The sequence below is a fragment of the Varroa jacobsoni genome, unplaced genomic scaffold, assembly GCF_002532875.2.
Source record: "Varroa jacobsoni isolate VJ856 unplaced genomic scaffold, vjacob_1.0 scaffold_33, whole genome shotgun sequence".
Lineage (NCBI taxonomy): Eukaryota > Metazoa > Arthropoda > Arachnida > Mesostigmata > Varroidae > Varroa > Varroa jacobsoni.
The window spans coordinates 77108-103911 of NW_019212935.1; the positions used below are offsets into that span (position 1 = coordinate 77108).

A 26804-nucleotide genomic window follows, 5' to 3' on the forward strand; every position below is an offset into this window, starting at 1 on the left:
TCGAAATTCTGCCACGTCTTCGCTTTGTGATATTTTGTCAATAAAACTAGCTGCAGAGTGCATTTGTTGCGCGACCCGTCGTATCTGTACAATAATAGTTTCAGTAAAGGGAACTCGAATATTTTGCAAATGTAAGTATCTATGTCCATTTTGTCAACAACCTTCATTTAATAGCCGCTATTTATTGTGACGCTCAAGCTCCTGTTTTGATATGGCAGGTCAACTCGAATGGCGGTGAGTCATGCTGCGCGCAGGAATGGAATCTGATATGGATTATTAGAATAAATCAATCTTTCAGGCGGTACGGAGTTCATCCTGGTTTTTGTAACAGAGGTTATATTAGGCCATAATGAGATATCACAGTAAATCGAACTACCTCTCTCTTTTTTCTTTTCTTAATGTAGATTCTGTGTTCAATCTAGAATTTTTATATTTGTTGCCTTTTTCTTGTGCTAAGCTTATTTTCTACCCGTTGGTTACAAACGTGAAAAGCGCTATTCGATATAGCACATGCCTGTACTAAACTCGGTATGACAGGCAGAGATACTAGATTTTTCTTGCACAAATCTTGTACAAATAAAAAAAAAAAAAAAAAATATATATATATATATATATATATAGTAATTATTAATCTTATTATAAGTGTCGAGTCCAAGCGGCTCTTGCTAATTTTGCTGCAGCACTTCGCCTTTGCTGTTGGCAAGTGCAATGCGACATTTATTCCTGTTGTTGCTATTTACTGCAATTTTCTTGTGGCTTTTTTCCATGATTACTACTTCAATCAGCGAAATAGGCGGGTTGGGTTACTCCGTTGCTTTGCTACATCATTCTACTATCTTGTTTTATAAAGTTAATTAAATTGCCTCAGTGGTTCCATTAGCTTGCTTTGATTGCTCAGTTACCGTGACTTACATATTTCACAATCAGACTTAGACGAATTGCTTAACAGTCTAGTCTGCATACTGCGTTGGGCCTTCTTCTTGTGAAAAAAAAATCATTATTGTATTTTAATTGTCGTTTCGATTTAAAATGAATATTTTATTCCTTGGACACAATTACAAGCCTTTGCTCCAATTGGCTAGTAAATTAAGCTTTGTGCTACCGGATTTACTTTTTCTTACTGTAATTCTGCCATCTCAAAGTGACACATTATAGAGATTCCACTTTGTATTGAGAACTAGAATTATCACTTGAGAAGCAAGTCAAGAAAATAATGCTAATACACTCAGTTTTTAGAAATAATTAATCTTTATAAGGATCTAACCGCACAGAACATCATATTTGATTCCACGGCAAAAATTTAAGGTTATAGGTTTATCAGGAAATCTAATTACACTGACTATGTAAAACCCAGAAAATTAAACGACTTATTGATGCGGCAAAGTCTCAATACTTAAGCTATTCAACTAAGTAACCTTTCACTAACTAAGTAAGAGTTTACGAAGCAGTATTTAATTTTTTCAGCAAAAATGATTTTTTTATCCGTGTCTTCTCTATTATATATATACATATAAAAATTGTGCTGTTTGTGGCCAATATGCATTAATGAAAAAACGGCTTAAAGGCATTTCTGTTGTTTTCGTTCAGGAAATATGAAAGATTCTGCTTGTAATAGCTGATCAGTTACGAAGAAAGTTAATGAAATTATCGCAAATATCGCAAAAGGACATATCCATCTAGCATCACACAGATCTAAACTATTAGAAGAAAGCTAGCTACAAAAAGAAGCACGATGTTTGGGTGGTATATGAACTGATGCAAAAAAATTTGCTTGATAGTATATCCACTTGAGAGATTTTACAAAAACACAACGAAATAGAGCAATTTCTATACGATCACGATTTATAAAAACTGAATTATATAAGGCAACATAGTGCGAAAAAAATAATCCGTGGCAGTGCCTAGAGTAATGCTAAAAAAATGATATTGTGTTTTTGGTGGAATTGAACCGAAATTGTGCATCATGAGCTGCTGTCACCTGGCAAAACGACTAACATGGGCCTTTATTGTAAGCAACTAACAAGATTGCAATAAGCGATTGAAAAAAATCGACCGAAACTAGAAAATAGTGGATCGCATACATTTTAACTACCGATAAAAATGAGAAGATCAAAAATTTTCATGGAGCTGTGTAGCCCGAATCTTGCATCATTAGACAATCAGTTGCTCTGTGGAGCTTTTTTAATGGTGTTAATTTAGTTTACGACCCTTTACAATTTTCGCTCAGAAGCCACAAAAGTTCTACCGTGATAGGATTATAGTGCTACCAGAAAATGACGAGAAGCCATCCGTACAAGTGGTGCATATTATACTTTAGTACTATTGTTTTAAAATCTAGAAAATGTTTGCTCCTCTTTGGTTTAAAACCCTTTCCGGCCATCTAATATATATCGCAATGATCTTTAATTGATCCCAAGCTTATCTGTTGTAACATACGCGTAAAGGCGATTCAAGTATAAAGAATTTTAGGCTTCATAAGCGTAAAAATTCAGTTGCACCACTTTCACGAATTTCCTGCATACAGCACTTGAAAATATATTAAAGAAAGTGAGTGCCAGATGCAATGGGGAGTGAAATGCTATTGTCAACTGCTTCGCTATATACGTATTGCCGTTCAAATTTCTGCTAAAACTAACTAATTTATATTAGTTTCTCAAAAAGTAAATACGATCTTAAGTTAGCTGAATAACATATTTGATGTACGTTTTGACTAACATAACTAATTCACGATGTATTTTATATGTCAAATTAGTGTCATCAAAAAAGAGAGCCATTTTCACTACGTGGTAGCGTAATGGGAAGCCTGGCTAAGGTGACCATGGCTGATTGATCCAGAGGCACCTGCCACCCTTTCTCATTAACTCATAATTCTATTTGACGAAAAACCCAGGTTGGTTCGAACTTCAAGTGTAAAAGAGAAATTGAAAGTTAGTATTGAGTGGTAGTTTCCGCAAAACTAAGCTAAGCCGTCGGGCCTGAGCTCCACATCGGCGGCCTTACTTTGCCTTTCTAGTGTCCGATGCTACGTAAAGGAAGTAACACTCAAACTCTTTTGAAGACTGTGTCGTAGTCGAACGTATTCATCTTCAGTTAAAATACATATCGTCAGTCATCTCGAAATTTGGGGCCTGGGAGAAGCAAAACAAAATTTTAAAAACGTCTTCGATAATCGCCTGTGATGTAAGGTATTCTCATACCTATTCCAAAGTGTCTTTAATAAATTACATTTAAGCAGAGGTAGCCCTTTAGTAAACGCCTAAGTTGGACAGTTACTTGTCATTTAGGTAAAACAAGCTTTATATTCTTTGATCAACTGCGATAATCAACAACTTAGGTGGAAGCCTCGAATTAACAACATCTTCGAAAAGCTAACAACGAAATAATGTCTCTTTAAGTATTAGTCAAATATATGAATGTTTGTTCTTTTTTTTGGAAGTGCTTGTTTGCAGTACTTTATGTAATGATGTTTATAAAATCACTGCAGTTCGTATAGTTAAGAACAAGCATAATGTTAATACATGATGGAAGATAATAATGTCACAATGCCTTTAGATAATGCGTTTAAGGGATCATAAATTTTGTATTTTACTTATGAGCTTTTTGGTATTCTGACCTTACCAACATTGTAATTACCAACATTTTCTCGAATCATAAATTGACCGAACGGATGTATCTGATGCCTAAGTTAATTCGAAAATATCTATTATGACTCAAAACTTAGACGCTGAAGCGTTCTTATAAAACTGACAATCCTAATCGTAAGCAGAAGAAAGTTATCGGGACTATTGCGACATCAAAATACCAACGAAGCCTGTCTTTAAGCGAGCACCAAGCGATGATCGATAGTGCAACGGAAATTGTTATCACTGTGTTTAATCATAATTTATGCCACCTTCCCAGCATTTTTAATAAAAACATTCGGTCTAACTCTTAGCAATATGTAAGATCTCATTTCGCAGTCAATTTACTATCATTTACTTTTTTGTTTAAGTATAGTAGACTAGATTCACTCTGATATATATATATATATATATATATATATATATATATATATATATATATTTGTATCATTATTAAGCGAAATTTTTATTTACGACAGTAAAACATAGATCGTCCGGATTGACTTCTATATATAAAATTCTCACATTTTAATAAGAATGCGCTTAGTAGCAAGAAGAGGATATATTCTTCTGATATGGCGTCTGCGTTTTCTCGCCTAAACCCGTGTATGTGTTTCGTATCAGAACCATTCTGAGCTGTGGTGGTGTTGTCGTTCACAGGAAGAACTACCGGACGAGCTTCCGCTGATCGATACTTCGAGTGTCTATCCGTCGACACATCGACCTATGGCGCTATCTCATCTCACGCAAACGCAAACGCAAACACCCTAGTTTATTCTAAATCATGTGGGCGGCTAAAAAATCTGTTCGGTTATTGCGTCATACAATGTACTTTACGAAGCCTTTTGATAGAGTCGCCATAACGGTGGCAGGTATGTCACCGCGGCGAAACTGTGTCTTTAACGTTAAACGTGCACGTTACAAGCCCGATGATCGACCTCTATACGAACAAGTCATTAGTGGATTCAAGTTATTTAGGGGTGAATGCGTCCGCTTCATTCAGGAATGGAAAGAGAGATTCACATATGATATGCCACAATGGTATCTAAACCAGATTGTGCCACAATATAGATTTAACAAAAAGCAAGATATAGATTTCTTTGAAGTAGTAACCGACAGTGATCATAATCTAGGCTTTTCTAAAGCCGAATTTACACCTACGCGAAATGGAACGGCGGTATTTAAAGGCGTACTAGATACGCGAGTACCAAAAGATGGTCGCACAAAATACGCTGGCATGGCGGCAATTATAACGTATCCTAAAACGAAAAGTTTTCAACGAGAAGTGTACTATGATTGGGGTCACTGGACACATCTTGTTATCCGTTGTCGCGGCGATGGCCGTTCTTACATGATTAACCTAACTGTCTTCGGGGATTTTGATGTTCACTGGTATGTGGTATATAGCTATCCGCTGTATACGCGAGGCGGTCCGTACTGGCAGCTCACGTACATACCCTTTTCAAAGTTCTATCTCGTAAACAAGGGCCGTATACAGGATAAGCAGAATCGAGTTCCCCTGACGCATGTCAGAAAAATTGGCGTCACTCTTGGAGACGGCAACGCTGGCCCGTTCGAACTGGAGATAGATTTCATAGGTTGTACAATAGGCGAACTCACACCTGAGGAGTTTGCTTACGAAAAGTACGAAGCACCCAAAGACTATTCAGTTGGCTTCTAGTGTATACGTACAGCTGTTCTATCAGAAATAGTTTCCTTCAAAAAAACAAGTAGAATTCGCTTTCTAGGATAAGTTAGAAATTGAGAATTGTCTATCGCTCTTAGTGAATAAAGATGTATTGAAATATTTATTGTTGTAAATAAATATTCTTGGTGGTACTGATTTGCTAATGCTTGTATTTATTGATTTATTTGTATTGATTTTCGTATCCTCTGTTCTGCACAGCTATCAACAATAAATAAGATTTGTTTTTCTAGCATATATTTTCAGTAATTCTATTATTTACATAAATACGCTGGTTGCACCACTTTGCCTTATCTTTATTCATGTAGCATTTAACCGACTATACATACACTTCCGGTTTCCTTTTTCGTTTGTTATCTGAAATATACAACAAACGCTGCAATTATTTTCGGACAATTAATTACTCACAATATTTACATTCGTACTTACAACTCTTCTTGATCGTGTTTTATGGGTGTTACTGCTTTAGCTTTCAAGTGTGCGTACCACTTCCGATCTTAAGCCATTTTAGTATGTCTGTCGTATATTTGATTGTACTCTAATACTGATTTTGCGTGTAGCCTGCAAGTTGCCCTTGAAGTACTACCCGTAATATATACAGAAGTTTTCAATTTTAAATCATTTTGACTTATTAACATCAAGTTTACGGACGACTATAATGGGGTTGAATCAATTCGGGCCGTAATCTTTATGATAAGACTTTTATTTAGATATGATAAGACTTTATGATAAGAATTATTTAGGGGCTGTATCTGGACGTTCTCTTTCGTAAATATAATCAGCATTGTTTGAATAGAGTATGAGTAGAATATGTAGCTTCAAACGTCAATATTACAAACTCTTACCATATATTGTTGGAGAAGTAGTTTACATACTATTTCGACACACCAAATATAACCATGAGCAGATAGATTTTTTCGTGGATTTACTTATTTGTCGTTGTTTGTATTCCGTATAAATCTTACTATCGCGAATATTGGGGGATCGATATAATTACAACGTTCCCATTGATTTCTACGATATAGAAAATCCTTGCTTTGCGAGCTTAGACACGGTTTTCACTTAATCGACCCCAGAGCCAAAAGGGGTTGCGACCTTGAGTTTTGAAACCCTTATGACATTGCGATGAGAACCATGAGGCGTATCTCTCTAACATAATTGGCATAGTGATAATATTTTTCCTCCTGTAGAAGACTCTTTTCTTGTGCCCGTCAGAACTTTAATGCCCTAGTACTTCAAGTTATATCTGTTATTTTACGTGCACAAGTCCATATTATTTGTATCATCGTTTCACCTTTAATGGGCTTTAGGTTTCTATTTCATTTTCGTATCTTTTGACGTTGCGTTGGTAGCAGTTGAAGTAGTCAAATTTGTGGATAGCATTACAGGTAGTCGTAGATAACGTGCAACTCTGAGAGGAAAGTGAATTGGTTATAAAATGTAATATAATATAAACAATTATCGGAACAATAATATAATACGAGCGAAATACCAATCATTCCCATTTTATTCCCATTTATTAACGTGCAAAGTGAAAAGTCAACTTTAAATAATAAAGAAATTTTAATATACATCCTTGTTTAGTGATATCAATTAGAGTTTTAATTTGTAACAGTGATAACTTCTGCACTTCAACTAAGTTCTTTTTGTTGTGTCTTTGTTGTTTTTATTTACACTAACTTACTAAGGCATTATTCAATTGCTAAATTACCATAGTTATGATAATAATGATAAAAATCGCTCAAAACAAATCGATATATGAAACAGGCGTCATCTTAATGTTTAATGAATAACTACTATTATTTGGCTATGCGAATTTTCAAGGCGAGAGCGTTGAAAACAGTAAATCATTTCAATTATCGTCCTATCGAATCTTAGTAAAAAAAAAAGGTAAGCGTACAGCATTTGATAACTTACTCCGCTTCCGCAGTCCGGGGATTTCGGTTTCGCACTGTTTACCTCGAAAGTGCTTCCTGCAAGTACAACTGTTCACTCCATCACAACGGCCGCCGTTAAGGCACGGAATCGAACATTTGCTGAACTGGCACCGCGGACCGTAATATCCCCGACCGCATTGACACACGTCCTTTTGTATACATTTACCGCCGTTGAGACAACGGTCCGCACAGATCCCTGACATATTGTTTAGATAAAATTCGATTTTTTGATTTAGTATTTTGTAATCCACACCAATTATGTTAATACATATGATTATCGCATTTGTTAAAATGTTCTGTTGTGACTTCTTCTTCATGCTGGAATAGTCTTCTAATTAGATTCTGAGTGATCTATAGTGAGTCTAGGCGAGATATTGTAGCCTACAGCTCTGTAAGTACGCGCATCTAATATCATTTAAAAACAAATGGTGATTTCGCAGATACAAGTGTTCTTATGAACGGATAAGACATGTTTAAATGTTTATCACTGTTACAGAAGCAACGTAATGAAATCGTTGGTTCGACTCCGGCCTGCTGTTCTCAGTGTAAAATCTCTGTCAATAAATGCCCAAGGCTACGTGTCAACTTGGTCACGCCGACGCGGGATGTATGATCGTATTATTCGCGTCGACCACGCTGGAGAGTTCGGGGCGGATCGCATCTACGCGGGGCAGATGGCCGTACTTGGGAATACCGATGCAGGTCGAGTGGTGCGTGACATGTGGGAGCAGGAAAAAGAACATCTTCGTATGTTCAATGAGCTTGTTGAAAAGCATGGAGTACGCCGAACTGTCCTTATGCCGTTCTGGGACATTGCCGGTGTGTGCTAATAGCATGTCATTTATCGTCGACCTTTCCCGCTATCTATGTACGGCGTGAATCGTCAAAGATCTAAAAGTTTTGGACCGTCGAAATGTAACTAATTGAAGAGAAAACTCGTACACGCTATTTATTTTATTTTTGGCGTTGACTAGGATGTATAAGCACCTAGTTCTAAGAGACGGTCTTATGTGTCTGATGCAAATTAAGGAGACTTTTTGTGGCGATCACTGTTAATCTGTTAAGCATTTTTATCCTTTGATGGTTTGGCTTCAGGCTATGCTCTAGGTGCTGGATCTGCTTTGCTGGGTAAAGAAATGGCTATGACATGCACAATTGCTGTCGAGAGTGTCATTACTAAACATTACAATGATCAGATAAAAGAACTGACGGATGATGATCCCGTGCAAAACAAAGAACTACTTGACGTAAGTATTGCTTCGTCCACTTTACACTCTGGTTGGCAATGTTTAAAATTGGAATTATTTTCTGGGCAGTTGAGAACTTAGTTAATGGGTATACAGGATATCAATGAAACCCATTATTTCAGGTGTTGACTAAATGCAGAGACGATGAAGAACATCATCACGATTTGGGAATTTTACATCAAGGCATGGAGTCACCCTTTTACAATATTGCATCTTGCTTAATTAAAACGGGTTGTAGGATTGCCATAGCAATTGCAGAAAGAATATAGGTTGTAGAAATGCTATAAATAATACAAGAGAATTCGCTAGAAAAGAACAGCTGCTGGCTCTGTATTGTCTATGCTTATTAAAAAAACAACACAGTATTCGTTCGTTATGCCTATATTAGCGATCATATGAACGCTAATCCACATATATATAAATTTCATTAAAATACAAATTGGTGTTTTCTCCTCAACTGCTGACTACAGAGCAAAGTTCGTCCAAACCTTACAGCAAGAAAAAAATTTGTTTTGTACAATGGATTTCCGACAGGAATCTAAAGCAATATTAGTAGTTCAATCAACCGTGAATCGTTGGAATAAAGCTGATACAAGCTCAGATAGTATACTCACCTCCTTCGCATTGTGGACCCTGGTAACCGATAGGGCAGTCGCATTCACCGGGCGCGACACAAGTTCCACCGTGTTGGCAGGGTGGATGACAAAAGGGTATTTCACAAAATCGACCCATATAGTCCACTGGACAGTGACACACTTGCCGTGAATCACATCGTCCATTTTTGCACTTTTCTTCACACTCAGGTTCCGGAACTGAAATTTATATTTAGCATCAGCTCGCTTCGTAGACAAACAGACATCGAGCTAGTGAACGACAGTGCTACAGTCTGTTTCGGAAGTACAAATGCTGATAAGTTGCAACTTTAATAAAAAAGTAAACTGAACATTTTGACTCTACAAAGAAGTGTCCTTTTTTCATCTCTGGAGCGTCTTTCATTTCTTTGTTAGTCAGAGTATGCACACATTTAGTTATTAGCGTCAAAGCCCACGTAATAACTGTATAGGGCTTAGCATGGTTGTTTGTGTCTTTTTTCTTTTGAAAATGGAACATGTTGTACAAAGAGAAACAGTACGTGTGTTTTGGTTCGTAGTTACCGAATTTATTCACCTGTTCCAATAAGCGCAGAACACAAAAAGGACAGAGTGTGAATTGCAGAATATTACTCGAGTGCAGTGTATAATAGTTGGGGCCGATCAATTCAGCCAATACTGTAGCTTAAACGGGATCGCAATACTAATTCCCTTTATTGCATTACCGATAATGTCAAGCAGCGGTGTAACTCTAAACAACGCAAACAAATACTCGTGGCACACCGATGATATCCTCGACATTTTTTGTGTGTTTAGGATCCAACCTGTAACATTTACTTTAGCTGCAAGTGTTGTCATTATTTACAATTTTGGGGAAATCGTATGCTGTCTTTGCGAATTTAGGGACAAAAAGTACAAAGAGATGTAAGACAATTTCTCGATTTACCGTTGCTGACGCATTGCTTTCGCAAACGGAACCTGATAGGCATTCCCTGAATCGGGCCGTTTCCCTCTGGACTGAGCGAGAAGGCGACATTTAGGACTGCCGTTCCCGATATATTTGCTACACATTCAAGCGAGATCTGAAACACTGAACAAATTCAAGTCACAGATCGAATTGCCGTCTAGAGATTTCATGTATCTATTTGATGGCATATATTACGTAAAGGATACGTTCATAATGCTATACACTAAAAAAGTTAATGCGTCACAACGCGAGGTTCGATTTTCTCCTTACGACGAGTATAATGTATGATCCACTCACTAAGTGGATCGCATAGTGTACTCGATAACGTCGTAAATTATATCTGTGCGTTAAAAAGGTTTTCACATTATAAAAAACGTTATCTGTTTAGCGGTTAGCGGTTTCAGATGATATTATCGAAATAGTACAAGACGGATGTTGTAGAGAGGTAAGGAAAATAAATTTTCATGTAAAACTCAGAAGAAACTTCAGCCTTAAATTAAACTTGGTCTCTATTGATTTTTGGTAATTCGCGCACCTTTGGTTTTTTTGGGCACTCGTCCCCTGGGCGGAATCGAAAGCTTTGGTGTTTTGAGGACACCGCTATTTGTCGATTCAAGCTTGAGAAACTCGTACGTGTATGACTTTTTGTCACCGGCACGCCACGACAGGTTTACTGTGTTTACGTGATCCGGTATCGCTGGCAGATAGCGCTCGAAGGTCGGTTCCTGGATCAACGCTTCGACCTGTCCGTCGCTTATCACAAAGATATCCATCTGTAATGGGCCTTAACAGATCCACAGCAATGTTTACGGTGAATAGCACAAGGTACTGCTCGCTCAAAAAAGCTCCGGCTCCAGCAAGTAGATAGATATCACGCGTATAAACAACTCTGTTGTTGACTATTTCATTCTAATAACTGAGTTAAATTATTAAAACCAATATACATTATTCTGCTTGTATATTAGTATCAATTATGTAAACTTGTACATAAATTATTACAATGTAATTTTTTGTAGAGTTGAGTTGGGCTTCGCTTCAGCGCCCCCCTTAGCGCAGGCTCATTACAATAATTGATGATGATAATATAATTTTAAATATTGATTCCGTCACAGTGAGTTAATTGATTCTCCTTTCTCGTTCACCGACACTTTTAATTCAATGGAAAAATAGCTGTCACTATGAGGATCACTTGGGCATACTCTAAATAGTTCAGTTGAACGATAATAGCCTCGCATATTTTACCAAATAAGCACATAAACGTTTATGGCTAGCGTTTATGAATACGCCTGTTCGATGCCATGATTAAACTCTAGCTTTTCTCCGACAGCTCCGAAACTTCCCAGTGCTAAAGTTCCTTTCAAGGACTGAACTGGTCCGTAGAGAATATGTATTCGTCTAATCTGAAGTGATGTGAATAGTAAAGAAAATTGCTTTTAGAGTAATCTCTTCTACTTTGACATCAACGTAACAGATGATTAGTTTTTAGTTGACGATATCATTTTCTACCCGGCTTTCCATAGGGATGTCGGCCTGACATTTGTGGCTACTAAATTTCCCTCCAAATTGCCTTAAATTCGCCGGTCGGCCCTTAGTCAGCCTATAGTTTGGACAATTTTAAAATAGAAATAACTTTTCGTAGTTACTCCTCTTATTTTGTTCTTTATGGTAAGGCTTTCAAATCTGGATCGCTTTTTTGCTGAGCCTAACAAGTGAGTGAATGTACTAGGTCACATGAGCGTCATGCTCGAAACGGTTAAGGAAATTCTCCGTACTACACATGGCTACATTTCGATACTCATAAACGTTGGTAGTGTAGTAGTTTTCATCTGCTGCAATATTGCTACGTAGTTTTTATTTTTAACCGAGTTTGGTTGTTTCGTGATTTTTCCTACACAAAGGCGATTACCGCGCTTCACCGTCTTCTATTTAAACGATAATGCGTTTGACGCCCGGTAATATTGTTGCTCCGATGAGACTAAATTGTCTTTGCCTTGAAGTCACAGAGAGCTCAAAGATAGTTGGTGACCCTGGCTTTTGCTAGCAAGGTAAGCTTTAGGCCATTGACTACGAGTTTCCTTATTATCGCGCTAATATGTGCTTCTGTTTGAAAATCAAATTAAGTCACACTGAGTAAAATTTGCGGCAGTAATATAGATTGGTACTCACTATGAAATTCGCGCAGCTGACGTTTATCGATCCATAAAGCCAAATCATCGCCGAAAGCCCTTCTAGCTAGGACATCACTGGCCATAAACGTTGCGTTAACCATTAACAGAATGAGAAACTTATGTAGAAGAAATCGCCTGACCAAAGTAAGGACTAACCAGCCGCACATCGTTTTCGGGCGCAGCCTTCGCAGGGCATCACAACAGTCTGCGTTGGCCAGTTTTCAACCTATCCTTCTCCACCAGAGCTCAAACCGAGATGGCTCAGCTACGGACGATTGCGTCTTTTTGTGGTCACTCTTTATCATTTTACTATAGCTCGTATACTATTTGTTACTGATCCCAAAAGTACGGTAATTGTGTCCAGCCATATGGATATGATTTTTAGATCGGATCCTTGTACTAAACCGTGTTACTGGAGTTCACAGTATTGTAGACATTGGTGGATAGTAGGGCTCAAAGTTTCTAATTATACAGCATACACAGACGTTTGTTGCCATCAACTGATTAGCACGCTACGGACCTTGATGACGCAATGTGCATAATCCTGTCCTGCGCTTTATGCGTACTGCCGAAGAATGGGCGGCATTTCAGAACGCTGCCCTCAAGCCGGCCGCTTCCAAGGACTGGAAGATGAAAGGGTTATTGTCTCCTTCTTTCAAATGCTAGATACATTTTCTGCTTTAGTTACGCAGAAACGCACCACTTAGACGCACACGGGCCGCCACTAATAAACGTTTCAAGACAGAGAGCGAGTACTTGGGGTCTCCCCTTTCACTCGAACTAAGAAAACGGCCATACTAGGACAGTGGATTCGGGATGGCATTGCTTACGGTGCTTGAATTCCTGTTACTAATTGCTAACACTCGACAACCGAGCGATAGTCAAGGACACAACCACTGTCGAGTTCACACGCAGTTGTCACTCGAATCTGACAAAAGTACGATCGTGTTGAACGATACGTACTGCATAAAGAGTTTTGCGTTCCTATTTTGCTCCGAACCAGTATCCAATGCATCCGCTCGCAATAGCCTAATCAACGGTAGGGCAGAAGGCACAGAATTCATAGAGTAAGTGACAACAAAAGTAGGCATCATTGGAAGCAGGGTGAAGCTTTATCACACTGAACTGGAACATGCCGCTCACGGTGTTGCTGTTACATACGCACACCTTATCATATTGGTAGACGGAGACAGCCTATGTTAAAGAGTCTGTTAGATATCAACAAACACGCACGTATACACCTTATTTAGGCGTACGTAATCACAGTGATCCAGTGGTAATTGGGTTGCGTTACAAAGGGCAACCTTTGTCAACCTGGCCGCTGCCGTCGACAGTTTGACAGCAGTCAGTCCTGAGCTGAAAGCGCAGGGGAGTGTTTATTGCCCATTAGTCCATTTTAGTCCTTTATCTAGCACGAATAGTGATGTTGGCATCAGCTATGGTGGTGAGAGCATCAGCTAGGTGTCGTCACCGCTGCTTCTCGACCTGGCGACAGGCTCTTTTCGTCTGATTCAGAAAAGGTGCTTCTCGCTCAGAAGCAGCATCAACATCAGCAGCAGAACTGAGCAAGAGATGCGAGCGTAGATGGGGAAGAGAGAAACAAAATAGAAGCTCCTGCTAAGATCGACATCACCAGTGATATTGCTACTGGCTGAGAAAAAAGAGCAGGATTGCCGACCACATCCATCCATCGAGCAGGCGAATGAACTGACGGACAAACGAAGAACCCAAAACGCTCGGAATGATAGGAGTTGCAGCAGCAGCAGCACCACCCATACGAGCAGCTTGAGCAACGCAGAAAGCGTACCTCTCGTAACAGGCCAGATCTTCCGTTTCGTGCTAGCGGCTACAGGCAGGCTCCCTGCAGGAACGGACCGTACACGGACCGGGCAACAGGTGACCAGTGAGCGAAACCTGGCTTACGCCAACTCTGAAGTTCAATGAAACCGGGCGGCTGTCAGCTACAGTATCATGCGAAACTGCTTCAACACTAGTTAGTTATTTAGTGGGACTTGTACAATGGATACTTGAATGCATAGGATTCTACAAGCAAATGTTTGCTTTTCGTCACTTTACACTCTGAACGCTAGCGATAAACGTATTACACAATTTTGCCAGTAAAACAGATATAAGGAACCTCATTGCGGGCCAAAAGAAAACCATCAACGGAGCCATCGTTGTTATGGTTCGTAATGTGACATTATATTTGAGCTCTGAGCATATTAGTATGAAATGACTGTGAACGACAGCGTCAGTTATTCATTTGGTGGTGTATTCGACGCCCTGCTTAATGCGCGCACACAGTTCCTATAGGCCTCTCTTAGTAACTCCACATGCGTAACGTAAGAAGGAACGGCGCGGTCTGGGTGGTTAACGTCCGTTTCCTTAAATACTTTGCCATGGTAGCCATAAACATGCGGCTCTAGCTGGTTCCAGCTTTACCGTTGACAACTGCTTACCATGGCATTCTGTTACCATGCCGTTTCACAGATCTGTCAGAAAATACCCAGACAAGCCCAGCAACACTTACAGACCGAATAGTTAAAAGTCAATGAAAAGAAACACAGCATACTGGCCACTATATCAGGGCTGACACTTCAATGTAAGCCTGCCCTTCGCGGGTCTTGCCGGGGAACCGAAATAGAACCAGTAGTAGCATTTTATGGTTCAGATTCGAGCTGATTTAATATACAGAAAGCAGAGAGGCTAGGCGTCGGCCGCAGGTTTAAAAGCCTTAATTCACATTATGTGGAGTTATCGTACATCATGGAATTTTGTCACGAGCACGCTGCTGTGCAGAACAGCTGAACTAGACATTACATCCCCCCGTGTCCAAGCACGTTCGGATGTTATTAGAATCATATATATACGAATCCGTTTGAAAAAAGCACAGGCAATAAGATCTGATTTCGCTTGCAGGTTATGTGCTGGCAAGCGCTTAAACCTTCCATTCGATATGCTGACGATTCAAGAGGTGAATGGATTGGACGAGCGCGTCGTGCATTGTACGTCATACCTTTGTTGGTTCACAAAGCGGTGCTTCTAGGGCGTTTCCACATGCTTTTTATGCTGGGATCAGCTCAACTAACTCAGTCTGAAATTAGGGAGTTAGTTGAGTTCGTTCAGGTGTCCGCTAGCAGAAGATCGTCTTGATGCACCTTACAATTCTTGTATTACGAACGTTCTTGCTGGTGTTGTTCGACCTGCCGATCTCGATATCGATCGTAAACTAGTACTAACGATCTAGCACCGCTACAACAATCTACTTTCTTGGAACAGAAATCTTCATCGGCTGATATAAGCCGCAAAGAGCGAACGCCTAGAGCCCGTGCACACATTGTTAAAAGAAGGTTACTCAAAGAGGTTGCTTGCTTGCTCGCCGCTAGAATCTTATCGGTTTGAATCGATTATTTATGTCGTTGGCTATCAGACGGAATAATTATGTGTGTCTCTGGAACGAAACATCGGTGGGTTATAGGTCCGTGCTAAATTATATGAATGAGAAAACCCGTAAGTTTAGGCATGTATAATTATTTGAGTTGGCTACATTTTAACCTCATGTATACCAATGGTCTCACCGGACTTATCATGTGGGCTGCTTGCAGATGACGATAGATAATGATCAGATATTTCTCTAGACTATAAAGCTTTTCTTGGAGATTATCAGGCGTCATGTCGTCTAACAAGACACTATTTTCTGTTTCAGTATTAGCTATGAGTAAGTCTTTCGCAAAGATGTCTTTGGACCGGGATTTTCGGATAACTTTACGACGTCCGTGCGGTAGTTAAGATTCGTTTTTATAACCAATGCTTTTGAGCACTACTTGATAAAAATTACAATCATAAATATACGCAGTAAACATTTGTTTAGAAATATAAGCACGTTGCTTCAAGACCTCTTACCAGTTACTACTTCTCATGCTATGCTTATTTTTAGACAGATCCTGTTCTTAAACTTAAAATTGAGTTTTGTCTATTCGTCTAAGTTTTCAACTTGTAATTAACCGCGAGTCGTCTGGCAATTGTTTGTTCTTCCCCAATCGATCGAGAATTTCTTCCTCGTTTGAAAACATAAAGTTTTCGTTATCATCGTACTGCTGATCGGAATAGGTCTTATTTTGAAAGCCATTTTTCCTTTTTAGGTTGAAACGGACCCTGCCAGTTTAACGGTCGTGTAAAGGCTTTGCGTTTTTAAATTGTCCATACGTATTAGTAATAGCTTGGAATTACTCCACCCTTTAGCACATTTGTTTCATAGTAATGTTCAGTATTGTGTCGGGCAGAGAAGTTTCAACTACGCTCGTTGTCACATTTTTTCTGACACAATTGAAGCTGCTTTAAAATAAAAAATTCGTTTCAGGCTACACCTATCTGTATCTGTTAGAGTTTTTGGAAGTATCATCATAGTTCCGGCCTCAGATTGAAACGAGCGAACAAAGTATTGATGGTGAGCGTATCATGAGCATAACATGTATGTGCTCTCGAAAGTGGAGTCTTAAATGAGCAACGTAATAGACAATGTTTGATTCAGCCTGTCTGAGCTCGATCCGAATTCTCTCATCGATCGCAAGCGATTTAGACCATAGGTAATGTACCTAGCCATCAGCACCGCCGGACTGTCTAGTGAGCAGCTTACGAAATTTTGCGACGCTTCACGGAACGTTGAATGGTTTTGACTCAAGTCAGCCAGGCATATTTAACAAGACCATGAATACGGTGATACGGAAAGTCAACTGGAATAGATAAAAACATTTGTAGCAGCTCGAATTTACGTTGTATGTTTTTTGTACGTGTATACCAAGTGTCGATACTATTCTGCGTGTCATGACAACAGTGTCTACCCAAACAACGCGACGTCTTTATGTTTGAACAATGGATGAATCGGCCTCTTGCTCGGCAATAAAATACGCTTCCATACATCTCTACGCATTTGATAATTTCTGCGTCGTTCTGAAACAACATGTTGATATCTGTATTCCTATCTGTGTACGAGCAAAAGCCATGCAGTGATAGTCAATAAAATGCTTCGTCGTTAACGTCGATAGGCGTCCACAAAGTCATCATAAAACAAGTCGCCAGCGGTACACTTCGCTCTAGCCTTGATTTCATGATGCAAAAAGCTCAGTCGCCGAAGCGCTGTGAAGAATATGACAGTAATTTCACACCTTGTTATAACTAAAGAAAATCAGGCCGACATCAGGCCTGTGTGCCGTCAGTTCGGCGTATCATTAGGTCATTCATGTAGCTGGGCGGCTCAATAGGGTTTTGTGACGAATCAGCAAGGTGTATCAAAGATTTTGGCTAGTTGACTATAGGTAGTGACCTAAGTTTCATGAAGAAGAATCAACTTTGTTCCCAAGATACTGACCGCAACCTCATAATTTTCTTCTTGTCCCTTTTCTGTGTGGTGCTTCTGCAATATTGTGGAGTCTATATTCGACTATACGTGGTTCTGTGCTGCTAATGCAATAAATTTAGGTCAAACGCACGTTCTTTTTTTGTGTTCATGTATGCCGTGGTCAGCGAACCATTGGCTTCTCCGCTTGTCCGATAGAATCCATAATAAAAGTAAGCAAAGCCACAACACAGAAATCGAATGAGGCGTATATATCTCTTTTCCTGTGGCATCTGTTATCATTTGTCCATATCATTTATTACAGCTGCGATGTATGGAAATGTTCACAAAGATGACCCTACAAAAACACGATATCCTAGAGTTTAGTAACACGTGGAACGCGCTTAAGTACATTAACACTTGTTTATTGGTAAAAAAAAGAACGTACTCCATGATAGCTTCACTGCACCGATTAATTATAGCTGTTTAAAAATTAGTTTACAAGCAATGCAGATTGTGTTTCGTTAAATACAGCTTATGTTTTTATATGTTATGAATAATGGAGAAAAGGGTAGAGAAAAAGCTTAACTTTCGTAATTTTAGTTGAACTTTAGAAGTTATGATTATGTAATTTTAGTGAAAAAAATAATAATGTACGATACTAGACGATTCGCTGGATGAAGTTATTTTATATGTAAACAACGAGCTTGATTAAAATCATTGGCTAACGTTTATAATCTCTTGCAAACGGCATTTTTGATGGCGTACGCCACCGCGAATAACGTCACAGCACTGCTGTAGAATGAGGAACAAATTTCATGGGGTTCTATCTGGATACGTTGCATGTGAAGATCTATTCAGTTTTAACTGTAAGATGTCTGCTCACCTCTTCTTTATCTGTCGGCCTCGCTGTTTCTGTATCATTCCTGCCATGTAATTTACCTGGGTTCTCGAGATGTAATCGTGGGCATGTATCAACTGCTTTTGGCGTTGCTTTGAACCTTCATTCATTCTCAAATGAACTGCTCAATATTATTAAGTAAATGTCAAATTGATCTTTCTGTCCCTGTATTTTGTATTCCTGTTTTTTGTTCAAAGCATGATGACATATAGTGTAACGCTATATCGAAAGAGAGTATACGAAGGACGGGGATTAGTGTAAAGTGGTTTACTTTCACTTTAATCCCCCTATTCAATAATCGATTCGGCTTCATAATTACATCTCCGAAATTTTCGTAATCCTGCTTGCACCTCTGTTGACAAATGCACTCAAAATCATTGATAACACGGCATTCAGGAATGAAGCGCGTTTTACACGACTGCTAAGACAAGAACCTTCTTTCCAGATGAGTGTGACCCATAGAAAAGGCACAACTTGAAAATGGCTTATCAAAAAACTGCACCGGTGACATTTTTCTTGTCAATGTTACTCCTGTAGTGAAGGATTTAAAACTACTGTCAAATGAAGAACTTTAAATGGGAGTTCTTCTAAGACATCACCAGTAATCGACAACGTAGAAAAGCTTAAATAAATAAAGAAGAGGCAGTGCGCTAAAAGCGTTCGAGTCGAACGAATATCTTTAATAAAAAAGAGTATGTAGATGAAAAAACCTGAAGTTTCTTGAATCAAACCATGGGCATCAATCAATCGACCTAAGTCAGCTTATTGTTAAGACAATCAATGCTTTATAAACCTATGGAATGTTTTAACGACTGCATCATGTAATGTTATAATTATTGATTATTTGTCTTCTTCTCTCTCTATAGCACGTCCCGAGTCATTATTAAATTAATTATGGATTTCCGGCACGATAAATGAACAAACCAACGTCTTATTGTACGAGCTATAGTTTCGGGCGAAAATAGGCCATACATATTTGCCGCCATGTTTAACGGCGGATGGTCAGTCGATGAGTAGTCACGTGGCTACGATGCTAAGTTACCACTCATCACGACAAAGTTAATGTTCTGGATCTTCAATCTTCTAAGGTATGGCTTGGCTTCCGACCTTGTTTTGGGGCTGGAAAGGCCAAGGTTTAAAATTGTCGACATAGTACTGTACATCTATGATACATATTTGGACAGCTGATGTACGGCAAGGAAAACTTATTTTTGCCTCTGCACAATCCATTGACGATCTCGCTATGCAACTAAATAGAGTTATCGCGTGCGTAATGCAATGATCATCGTAACGATTCGAGTCTTTAGACTTCCTTAAATCGTTGACTTCTTTAAATCGTTGAGTTTCCCACGTGAGATATGAGGAATAGACTGACCTCAAATCAGCTACGTCTAGCATATTTCATTATACGATCGAGACCGTTATAGAATGATCAATAGTTTCGATGATGGAATATGAGCCAAATTCATCAAAAAACGAAGTGCATTTAAATAATAGATTATAATTCTTGGCCTCTTTTGGCGTAAATCTTCGCTCATCAAAATTACTAGTTCCGCATGAGTCACTTAGAAGTGTAAAAATTAACCAGAGGATTCGGTAAGTGACCCCGATGATGGATAAAACGTGAACTGCACGATAGATCATGTATATTCACTAAAACCATTCCTGAGGTTCACGTTTGTTACGGCGCGGATACGTGTGTGCGCACTTTTATTCTAATCACAGTCTATCGGCACGAGAATGATGAATTTTCTTTGTCGGTCCGGTTAATCAATGTGACTTTTTGGAAAAGGCTCCGCTGGTCCTTTGTGTATTCCACTCCGCCAGGACATAGCTTCTCGCAGCTAGAAATAGCAATATTAAACAAATTTCGTTAGTGAATACATGGAGTTGGTCGCCGTAATCAAGGCCGAACCTGGCTTCGATTGAATAGGGATAAGATTACGGAAACACTGATCATGCAGTAACGAAAGCTACCCGCCTCTGCTGTATTTCCACTCCGAGTTCGTTATATTTTTGTTTTGACAATGGCACCACTTTATGTAAACCATTTTAGCTTAATTTGTTAGCCAGGTTAGGGTCTTGACAAATAACCGAGCAGTGGTATGTGATATATTAAACTAGGTTTCTGCATAGTTGTACTGATTTTTTAGATTTATTCAAGATATGCCCGCCCGACAGCGCTAATCTGAGTAGCCTATTATTATGCTAAATTTATGGGTCCTAGGATTTAGTAATGAAATTATGCCTGCACTATAATATGAAACTTCAACTATTTATGCTGATCGATTTCATACGAAGAATCCAAACTGTTCGCCAAAAGCAGGTACGTGAGGCACAGAAGGAATGGTAAAGCTGTGGAACCCTGTCGAAGAAAACGTACGACGACGTCTGTTTGACGTAATCATTGGAAAAACTGGGAACTTCTCGCGTATATGGCTACTGCAGGTAGGTAGCTTTGTTTAATAAGTACGAATTTGTGGTGAGGAATTATACTGCGAGCAGCACGGAAGACCTAGCCTGGCTTTGACACATAGTAAACCTTTGAACTCGAGTAAATCTGTGTCTTGCCATCAACTTGTAAATTATTCGTTTGCGTATTCGATAGGGTTACACTCAACAAAAATTATCAATGTAAAATTTTGCACGTTTATAGTCCAATAAGCTCAATTAAGACTTTTAAAGCCGATCCACTTTCTACAGGAATTCACTCGATAAACGGTTTCTATACTAAATACGGTGGTACGTATTTCCTGGAAGTAGGGTTTTTGGTTTCATCAAAGGTAAACACAAACATTCCACAAAGCGTTACGTGGTTTTACTAGTTTAGTTGTGCCACCTTACTTAAAAATACCACGCATAATGCACTTAATTTTCCCTCATTTGATGAAGCTAGAAGTGCTGGTGAATACGTAAAGATCGGAAGCTTATCTGAGCACCTTTTCACCCAAAGGGAATGTATCTCCTGAGCCAAATAAGACAAACAGCGAACTTCGGGTGAGAAAAATTTAGTGGATCCCACAAAATTCTGTAACTTGGCTAAGCTTTCTTCTGGTGGAGCTTAATGATAGAAAATCTCCGCACTTACATAACACGAATTGCTCAGCGCACACAGATTAAAACATTTGAAGCTTTAGACAAAGTAGTTGCAAAGAACTTTGTATGCTGGAACTATTTGCTAGCGCTTATAAATCTCGTAACGTTTCACTAATTTATCGACTAGTTTGGGTTATAAAATCCCGTTGAACACACCGTTATATATTGATGCGTTCCTGCTTCGTTGTAAGTGAAGGATGATTTTGAAATCCCGTTAATATGAAGAGAGAGGCGTGACGTATGTTCTTTGTTCCAGCATATTGATTTTCCGTCGGTGTTAAATGAGTGTCGTCTGCAGATTAAACAGTATTTTAATGGGCCTTGTGGAGCTGTCGCTGCTATTCAGGTAATTGTTGCGTTCTGTCGGTACAGGGGGTACGACGGGACAAAAATACAGCTGGATAACACAAATGTTTATAATTTGGAGAAAGTCCCATTTTTCGCTTGCCATGGTCCTGAGATCCTAACAAATACGGATCATGGTGTTAGGCTACAAGCGCGAATCTAACTGCTAATGGCATTGTTAGACAATCTTGTAACTATATTCACTAATTATAAACATTTTCTTAAACATTTAATGAACTCATTCTTTTATTCTTTATAATATTTTTTCTTGATTATATTTAAAATTTCCTTATAAATGCTTAATATATTAGGTGTAACTTCTGAATGTGAGCATGAAGGCAACTAGCATTTTAATTTGTAATTCGAGGGGACCGAGTATGCACCTTGTCTCTGCGGCAGTCGCGGACGTTATGGAAGAAAAATTGTCGGACAGCACAACCGAATCTTCTAACTTCTTTTAACCTGAGAACCGCATGAACATATCTATGCGCTAAATTACATTTACCATTTTGCGACTACTACTGATGAAGCTGACTATTTGCAAGCATTACAGGCATGGCTTGTGAAGAATCTGTTGTTTGAAAAAATTCGTTTACGGCCGACTTCAAATCAAATCGAGCGATTAGCTGAGCTACGGAAACAGGCACTCATTAGAGCACTCACTGACATCTTGTGGAGGGTATGTAATTTCCCATATATGGGGCCCGTTTGACACATGACATTTAAAGGATGAAATCTGTACCTTTTCTAAAAAGTCGTGCTTATTTGCATGATGGTTTAGATAGAAGTCCAGTATTGTCCTTTAATTATGGATATATCACTGCGTGATACTAATAAGAAGGCAGTCAAAAGACTGCCTTCTTAAAAGAAGCTTTTTATTTATTTAGTTTTTTTTCGCTGGTTTCATGTCAGTGATTGCTATTATGATAATGTATTCAGTTACATCATGTTGACCGTTAAAAAAGTGTTTTATTGCTGCAATATACATGGATGCAATTGCTATTTTTATCCAGGTAACTCCAGGACAGAAAGGCCCGGTTCGTCTTATAGTACCATTTCCTCCCGAAGGCGACGTAGAAGAAAATCAGTTTTATGCTTCCTGGATGTTTGCTCAATTTGAATCTCCACTTGAGTTGAGAGCCGCTATCGAGAAGCACTTCGATCGAGTCTGCCGATACGGAATGGTCCCGTTTCTATCCTCGGTAAAATTGTGTACAATTTTATATGTTAATTTCGAGTAAAGATTGAAATCCTAACAAGGAAGATTTTTGTGGGAAGCACCTCTTCTACCCGTCCGCAAAAAGTACAATTGTGAAGTTCTAATAGGAAAACCAAAGCTTCACAACATGAAGAAGTTTAAAAATAAATCGATATCCGCTACGTTGTGGCTTCTTTAGCAAGATCGCTTCAAAGTCGCTGTCTAGGGCACAGCAGTTTGTCTGGGACAAGGGATCAAATCAACAGTTTTCCTACCAGGGGTGAGCCATCCATTTCGGCTAGTTTTCGTTTCATTGAAACCGGTAACGGTAGAATACACCAAAATAAAGCCGCATACATGAAGCAGGAATCAGCTTGCTAGGTTGCAACTGACCATCACGCTGATAATGCCTTCTGTCTGTTTAACATTTACGTCCGACATACTGTTGATACGATAGCGTACTGTAATTGCGTCCATTGTTCTTTGAAATATATGAGATGCGATTTCAATAACTGAGGGAAGTAAAAACGATGTAGTTATGAAGGAAGAGATTAGCGTATCGAGAAGATATAATTGATTCAGTTTTCTTCAGGGGGCGCTCTCAGATTTAAGGTAGCCTTGGTCCAGCAGAGAATAAGCAAGCTAATGCTTTATAAGAATAAGGAAAGAACCTGCCGAGATCAGGGAAAAGCCACTTGGCTTAGCGGCGGACTCCATAGCAGCTCTTTACGTGATTGCCGTTTAGGCAAAACCTGAAGCACAACGAATGCTCGATATTTGGAAAAGTAAAGCATTTCGAACTATTTCGACCTTTGCCATTATGGTCCTAAGTAGGATAGGAGCATAGGACATCATGACAGAGAAATGGAAAAGGTATATGCGGATCAGACGCTCACTTGGATAAAGGACTGGGGTAAATACTCTCGAGAAGCTGTAACAGGGTCAGCACAAAAAAATCGATCTGCTCTACAAAGTTAATATTGGAGACCAAACAGTAATACCGGACAAACTTCGGATCGACTCAAGTACCCAATATTTACAAATGTTCCTAAATGTATCTTCAACGTTCTTTCGACTTCATGAATAGGAAGTATACATAGGAGCAGAGAAATACCAAATTATGTTAAGCAACAGATGGCCATTCGACAATAAGAAAGGGAGCTGTTGACACAAGTACCCTACAATACGCGTGAAGCCCAGCAGCGTGACGTGTTAGAGTACGTGATTGGAGGAAGCAATTTTTTCTGTTAATATGCGTTCAAGCCTCCAAGGTACATTGTAAATGATATCACAAAAGCGATTAGAAACATTTTGTAGAAACGGTAGGAGATATTCTCAGATCAACTGGGTTTGTCGGGAACTAGTCGCGAAATTGCAACTGATAATTCCAATAATGTGCCTAACACTCACGTCCTGCAGATCGATGAAACCTTATTGCTGTGAGTTCGCGCATTCGTTTTTGTAGCAATGGTGGGTTTCCATCTTTCGAAACAGATCAATCCACAGTAATTTTTTAGATGGTGTCGTCGTTTAATGGTAGAAGGCTCCGAACATTTGTTTTACGGGTACCTGTTCGACGTTTCACTGCTCCGTAGCACCTGAGTGCCTGTTTTTTCTTTCAGGCATTGAAACTTAATCAATTATTGCCAATTAGACACTAACACATTCCTCACAGATGTTAAAAAGAGAATGATACAGATCGACAAGCTTGCGTCGTACTAAATTTAACGCAGCAAAAAACCATTCGGGAGCTCCCGGCCACTCCGTGGCAAAGGACAACAGATAACAAACAAAGAAGTAAACATAACTACCTGTTTACGTGCTCTGTTGATAACAGGATTATAATGTATTAGAGCAAAACGAGTGGGAACACATTGTATGTATACAATTCGAGTGTTAGTTGAAAACTATTGTGTAAGAACCAGTGAGTGCATATAAAATTTAATTAATTAAATCAGAAGTCAATTAATTATATTATCAATTAATCATTTGGTTTCGTGATTATTAAATCAAAGAATTTTGATGAATAATCAGTACTTACGAAAAGTTTTTTTCCCGATTTCGTTTATGCATCCTGTACATGGTTAAAACTTGAAGGCAGGAAGTTTCTTACACGTGTTTGCAGCGTATTGAACAGGGGTAACTAACAAGGACTGATGTGAGTTGGTTTTACTTTCTTCCCAATTTTCTAATCAGAAACAAATTGCGATTGACTGCTTCTTTAATTTCTGAAAAAAAAGAGTAAGTGTAATGCCAATTACGCAAATCACTGAAAATGATACACGTACCTTCTATGCGTTCTAACTTGACTCGTCCGCGTTTTCAGATGGTCTTTAGCCGTGGGCCGGACCGTGTGCATTTGGAAGCTGCAAAAGATCTCTTGGTTGATCCTACAGATGAAGATTGCTTTCAGCCGCTAGTTAATCTCATCGTTACAGGCATGATCTTACAAACTACCAAACTCGATAACGTTTTCTCATTAAACTCAGCTCAGATGATCAACAAATAAGGGGTTTAAGAGGATTTTTCACCTTTGCCATATCCATTATTTAACAGGTCGAGCCGTGTCGAATGTTTTCGATTCGCCGAGGCCGTGCACAGAAGATGACCATCCCAAACGAGGACGATATGGTAATGCTGCTGCCGTATTCCATACGTTGTTCCATTTTAGTAAAAGTTCTTGAGCGAGTATAATCTGTATAATTAACGGAAGGCTTTGCCAAGTGGATCGTTTGACAGGTTAATAGTATATGCAATTCAGATAGTGAGTAACAACTTGCTGAATTAGAGATGTCTTACCGTTGTCTTCTCTAACTAACGATCACATTATGTATACAACAAAGTAAAAAATTACATATCATTTACTAATATATTAGTATCGAAAAGGTATAAATATAATGTACATGTTCTAGGTATCATTAAACGGTCACCATTGGGTTTCATGACCAGCGTGGAACTCACGAACAATTTTTTCGCTGTTGGTCGGAATCTCAAGTTTCCCAAATACCCTATTTGGGTCATTCATGGAGATTTCCATTACTCCGTCCTTTTCTGCGACGAACCAAGGGTAAGTCTATATACTGACAGCAATCTAGGAAAATTGCCTCTGCACAGTGTTTCGGACCCTAACTTACTGAAATACATCTCATAACTTCTATGAGATGTATTTCAGTAAGTATAATTTGCAGTTACCTCCCTATCATTCTTACCATCTTTTTTTTTCATCATTTGGCTTGTGGGTTACTAGAAACTGGTTGCTTCTCTATTTCGAAGGAGTTTCTAGTTACTACTACGGGTCACGGGTTTCGATGTTCTGCATCATTTCAGTGTTCTGTCTTTGTGTTAATAGTTACACTACCTGTAGGTTATAAAAGACATTACAGGAGATTCATCGACTCAACGACACAAAGCGGCGCCCATATTTCCTATAGAAAGGTTATAATGATTATTCAGGTGAGGGGCTTAACCTTGATCAGAGCTGCTGAAGGCCAAAGCTTTAACTGCTTCGATATAACCTGCCGAGAATGGTTCGACCGCTGTTATATGTTATTCCAACAACTGCCAATCATTATGATTTTGCATGTTTGCACGGTTACATCAGAGCAAAGGTTCATCTTGAAATTTCAAGAGACTCTTCAGAATAACAAACGAAGCAGATCTTTTTCAGGCACAATCGATACCAGCTTGCTTCCCTA

At 39.0% G+C, this 26804-nt stretch overlaps 4 protein-coding genes across 11 annotated transcripts in view; 3 read left to right on the forward strand and 1 right to left on the reverse strand.

The window, feature by feature from the left end:
• Nucleotides 1-26804, forward strand: part of LOC111259260 (putative ubiquitin carboxyl-terminal hydrolase MINDY-4) — a 45905-nt gene that overhangs the window by 15368 nt on the left and 3733 nt on the right. Inside the window, exons 1-8 of one of the 5 annotated variants that reach the window (XM_022831154.2) lie at nt 19147-20066; nt 20772-20918; nt 21823-21912; nt 22465-22590; nt 22925-23113; nt 25436-25547; nt 25666-25740; nt 26022-26176. In XM_022831154.2, coding sequence (XP_022686889.1) covers nt 20817-20918; nt 21823-21912; nt 22465-22590; nt 22925-23113; nt 25436-25547; nt 25666-25740; nt 26022-26176 — 849 coding nt within the window. In that variant the 5' untranslated portion in view covers nt 19147-20066; nt 20772-20816. Of the gene's footprint in view, nt 1-19146; nt 20067-20771; nt 20919-21822; nt 21913-22464; nt 22591-22924; nt 23114-25435; nt 25548-25665; nt 25741-26021; nt 26177-26804 lie in introns of those variants that run through there. The other 4 variants (XM_022831163.2, XM_022831144.2, XM_022831172.2 and 1 more) reach the window with 4 other exon arrangements.
• CIA30 (complex I intermediate-associated protein 30) lies at nt 27-5471 on the forward strand. The gene is made up of 2 exons (XM_022831198.2): nt 27-131; nt 4281-5471. Exon 2 carries the CDS (start codon nt 4405-4407, stop codon nt 5299-5301), a length of 897 nt encoding a protein of 298 aa, XP_022686933.1. The 5' UTR covers nt 27-131; nt 4281-4404; the 3' UTR covers nt 5302-5471.
• Nucleotides 35-9109, forward strand: Coq7 (ubiquinone biosynthesis protein COQ7, mitochondrial). 3 transcript variants are annotated; one of them, XM_086967880.1, is made up of 4 exons: nt 35-131; nt 7759-8081; nt 8358-8509; nt 8632-9109. In XM_086967880.1, the coding sequence occupies exons 2-4, from the start codon at nt 7769-7771 to the stop codon at nt 8776-8778; spliced, it is 612 nt and encodes a 203-aa protein (XP_086824006.1). In that variant the 5' UTR covers nt 35-131; nt 7759-7768; the 3' UTR covers nt 8779-9109. The 3 variants fall into 3 exon arrangements, with proteins under 3 accessions (XP_086824006.1, XP_022686946.1, XP_022686956.1); XM_022831211.2 differs by lacking the exon at nt 35-131 and adding an exon at nt 7325-7444; XM_022831221.2 differs by lacking the exon at nt 35-131 and adding an exon at nt 7491-7653.
• shf (WNT inhibitory factor 1) lies at nt 5458-18578 on the reverse strand. Of its 2 annotated transcripts, none has more exons than XM_022831191.2 (6): nt 18456-18578; nt 10602-10850; nt 10046-10189; nt 9124-9321; nt 7243-7458; nt 5458-5682 (listed from the first exon to the last, which is right to left on the reverse strand). In XM_022831191.2, the coding sequence occupies exons 2-6, from the start codon at nt 10837-10839 to the stop codon at nt 5645-5647; spliced, it is 834 nt and encodes a 277-aa protein (XP_022686926.1). In that variant the 5' UTR covers nt 10840-10850; nt 18456-18578; the 3' UTR covers nt 5458-5644. The 2 variants fall into 2 exon arrangements, with proteins under 2 accessions (XP_022686926.1, XP_022686920.1); XM_022831185.1 differs by lacking the exon at nt 18456-18578 and adding an exon at nt 12233-13728.

Excerpts from the sequence above, each read along its gene's own strand:
- CIA30 (XM_022831198.2), top strand. The coding sequence starts at position 4,405 with ATGTGGGCGGCTAAAAAATCTGTTCGGTTATTGCGTCATACAATGTAC.
- Coq7 (XM_086967880.1), top strand. The coding sequence starts at position 7,769 with ATGAAATCGTTGGTTCGACTCCGGCCTGCTGTTCTCAGTGTAAAATCT. Across the intron at positions 8,082-8,357 it reads GCCGTTCTGGGACATTGCCG|GCTATGCTCTAGGTGCTGGA; the intron begins GTGTGTGCTAAT and ends GTTTGGCTTCAG. Across the intron at positions 8,510-8,631 it reads AAAACAAAGAACTACTTGAC|GTGTTGACTAAATGCAGAGA; the intron begins GTAAGTATTGCT and ends CCATTATTTCAG.
- shf (XM_022831185.1), bottom strand. The coding sequence starts at position 12,401 with ATGTGCGGCTGGTTAGTCCTTACTTTGGTCAGGCGATTTCTTCTACAT. Across the intron at positions 10,851-12,232 it reads TCAGCTGCGCGAATTTCATA|GCCCATTACAGATGGATATC; the intron begins GTGAGTACCAAT and ends GGATCTGTTAAG. Across the intron at positions 9,322-10,045 it reads AAAGCAATGCGTCAGCAACG|TTCCGGAACCTGAGTGTGAA; the intron begins GTAAATCGAGAA and ends TATAAATTTCAG.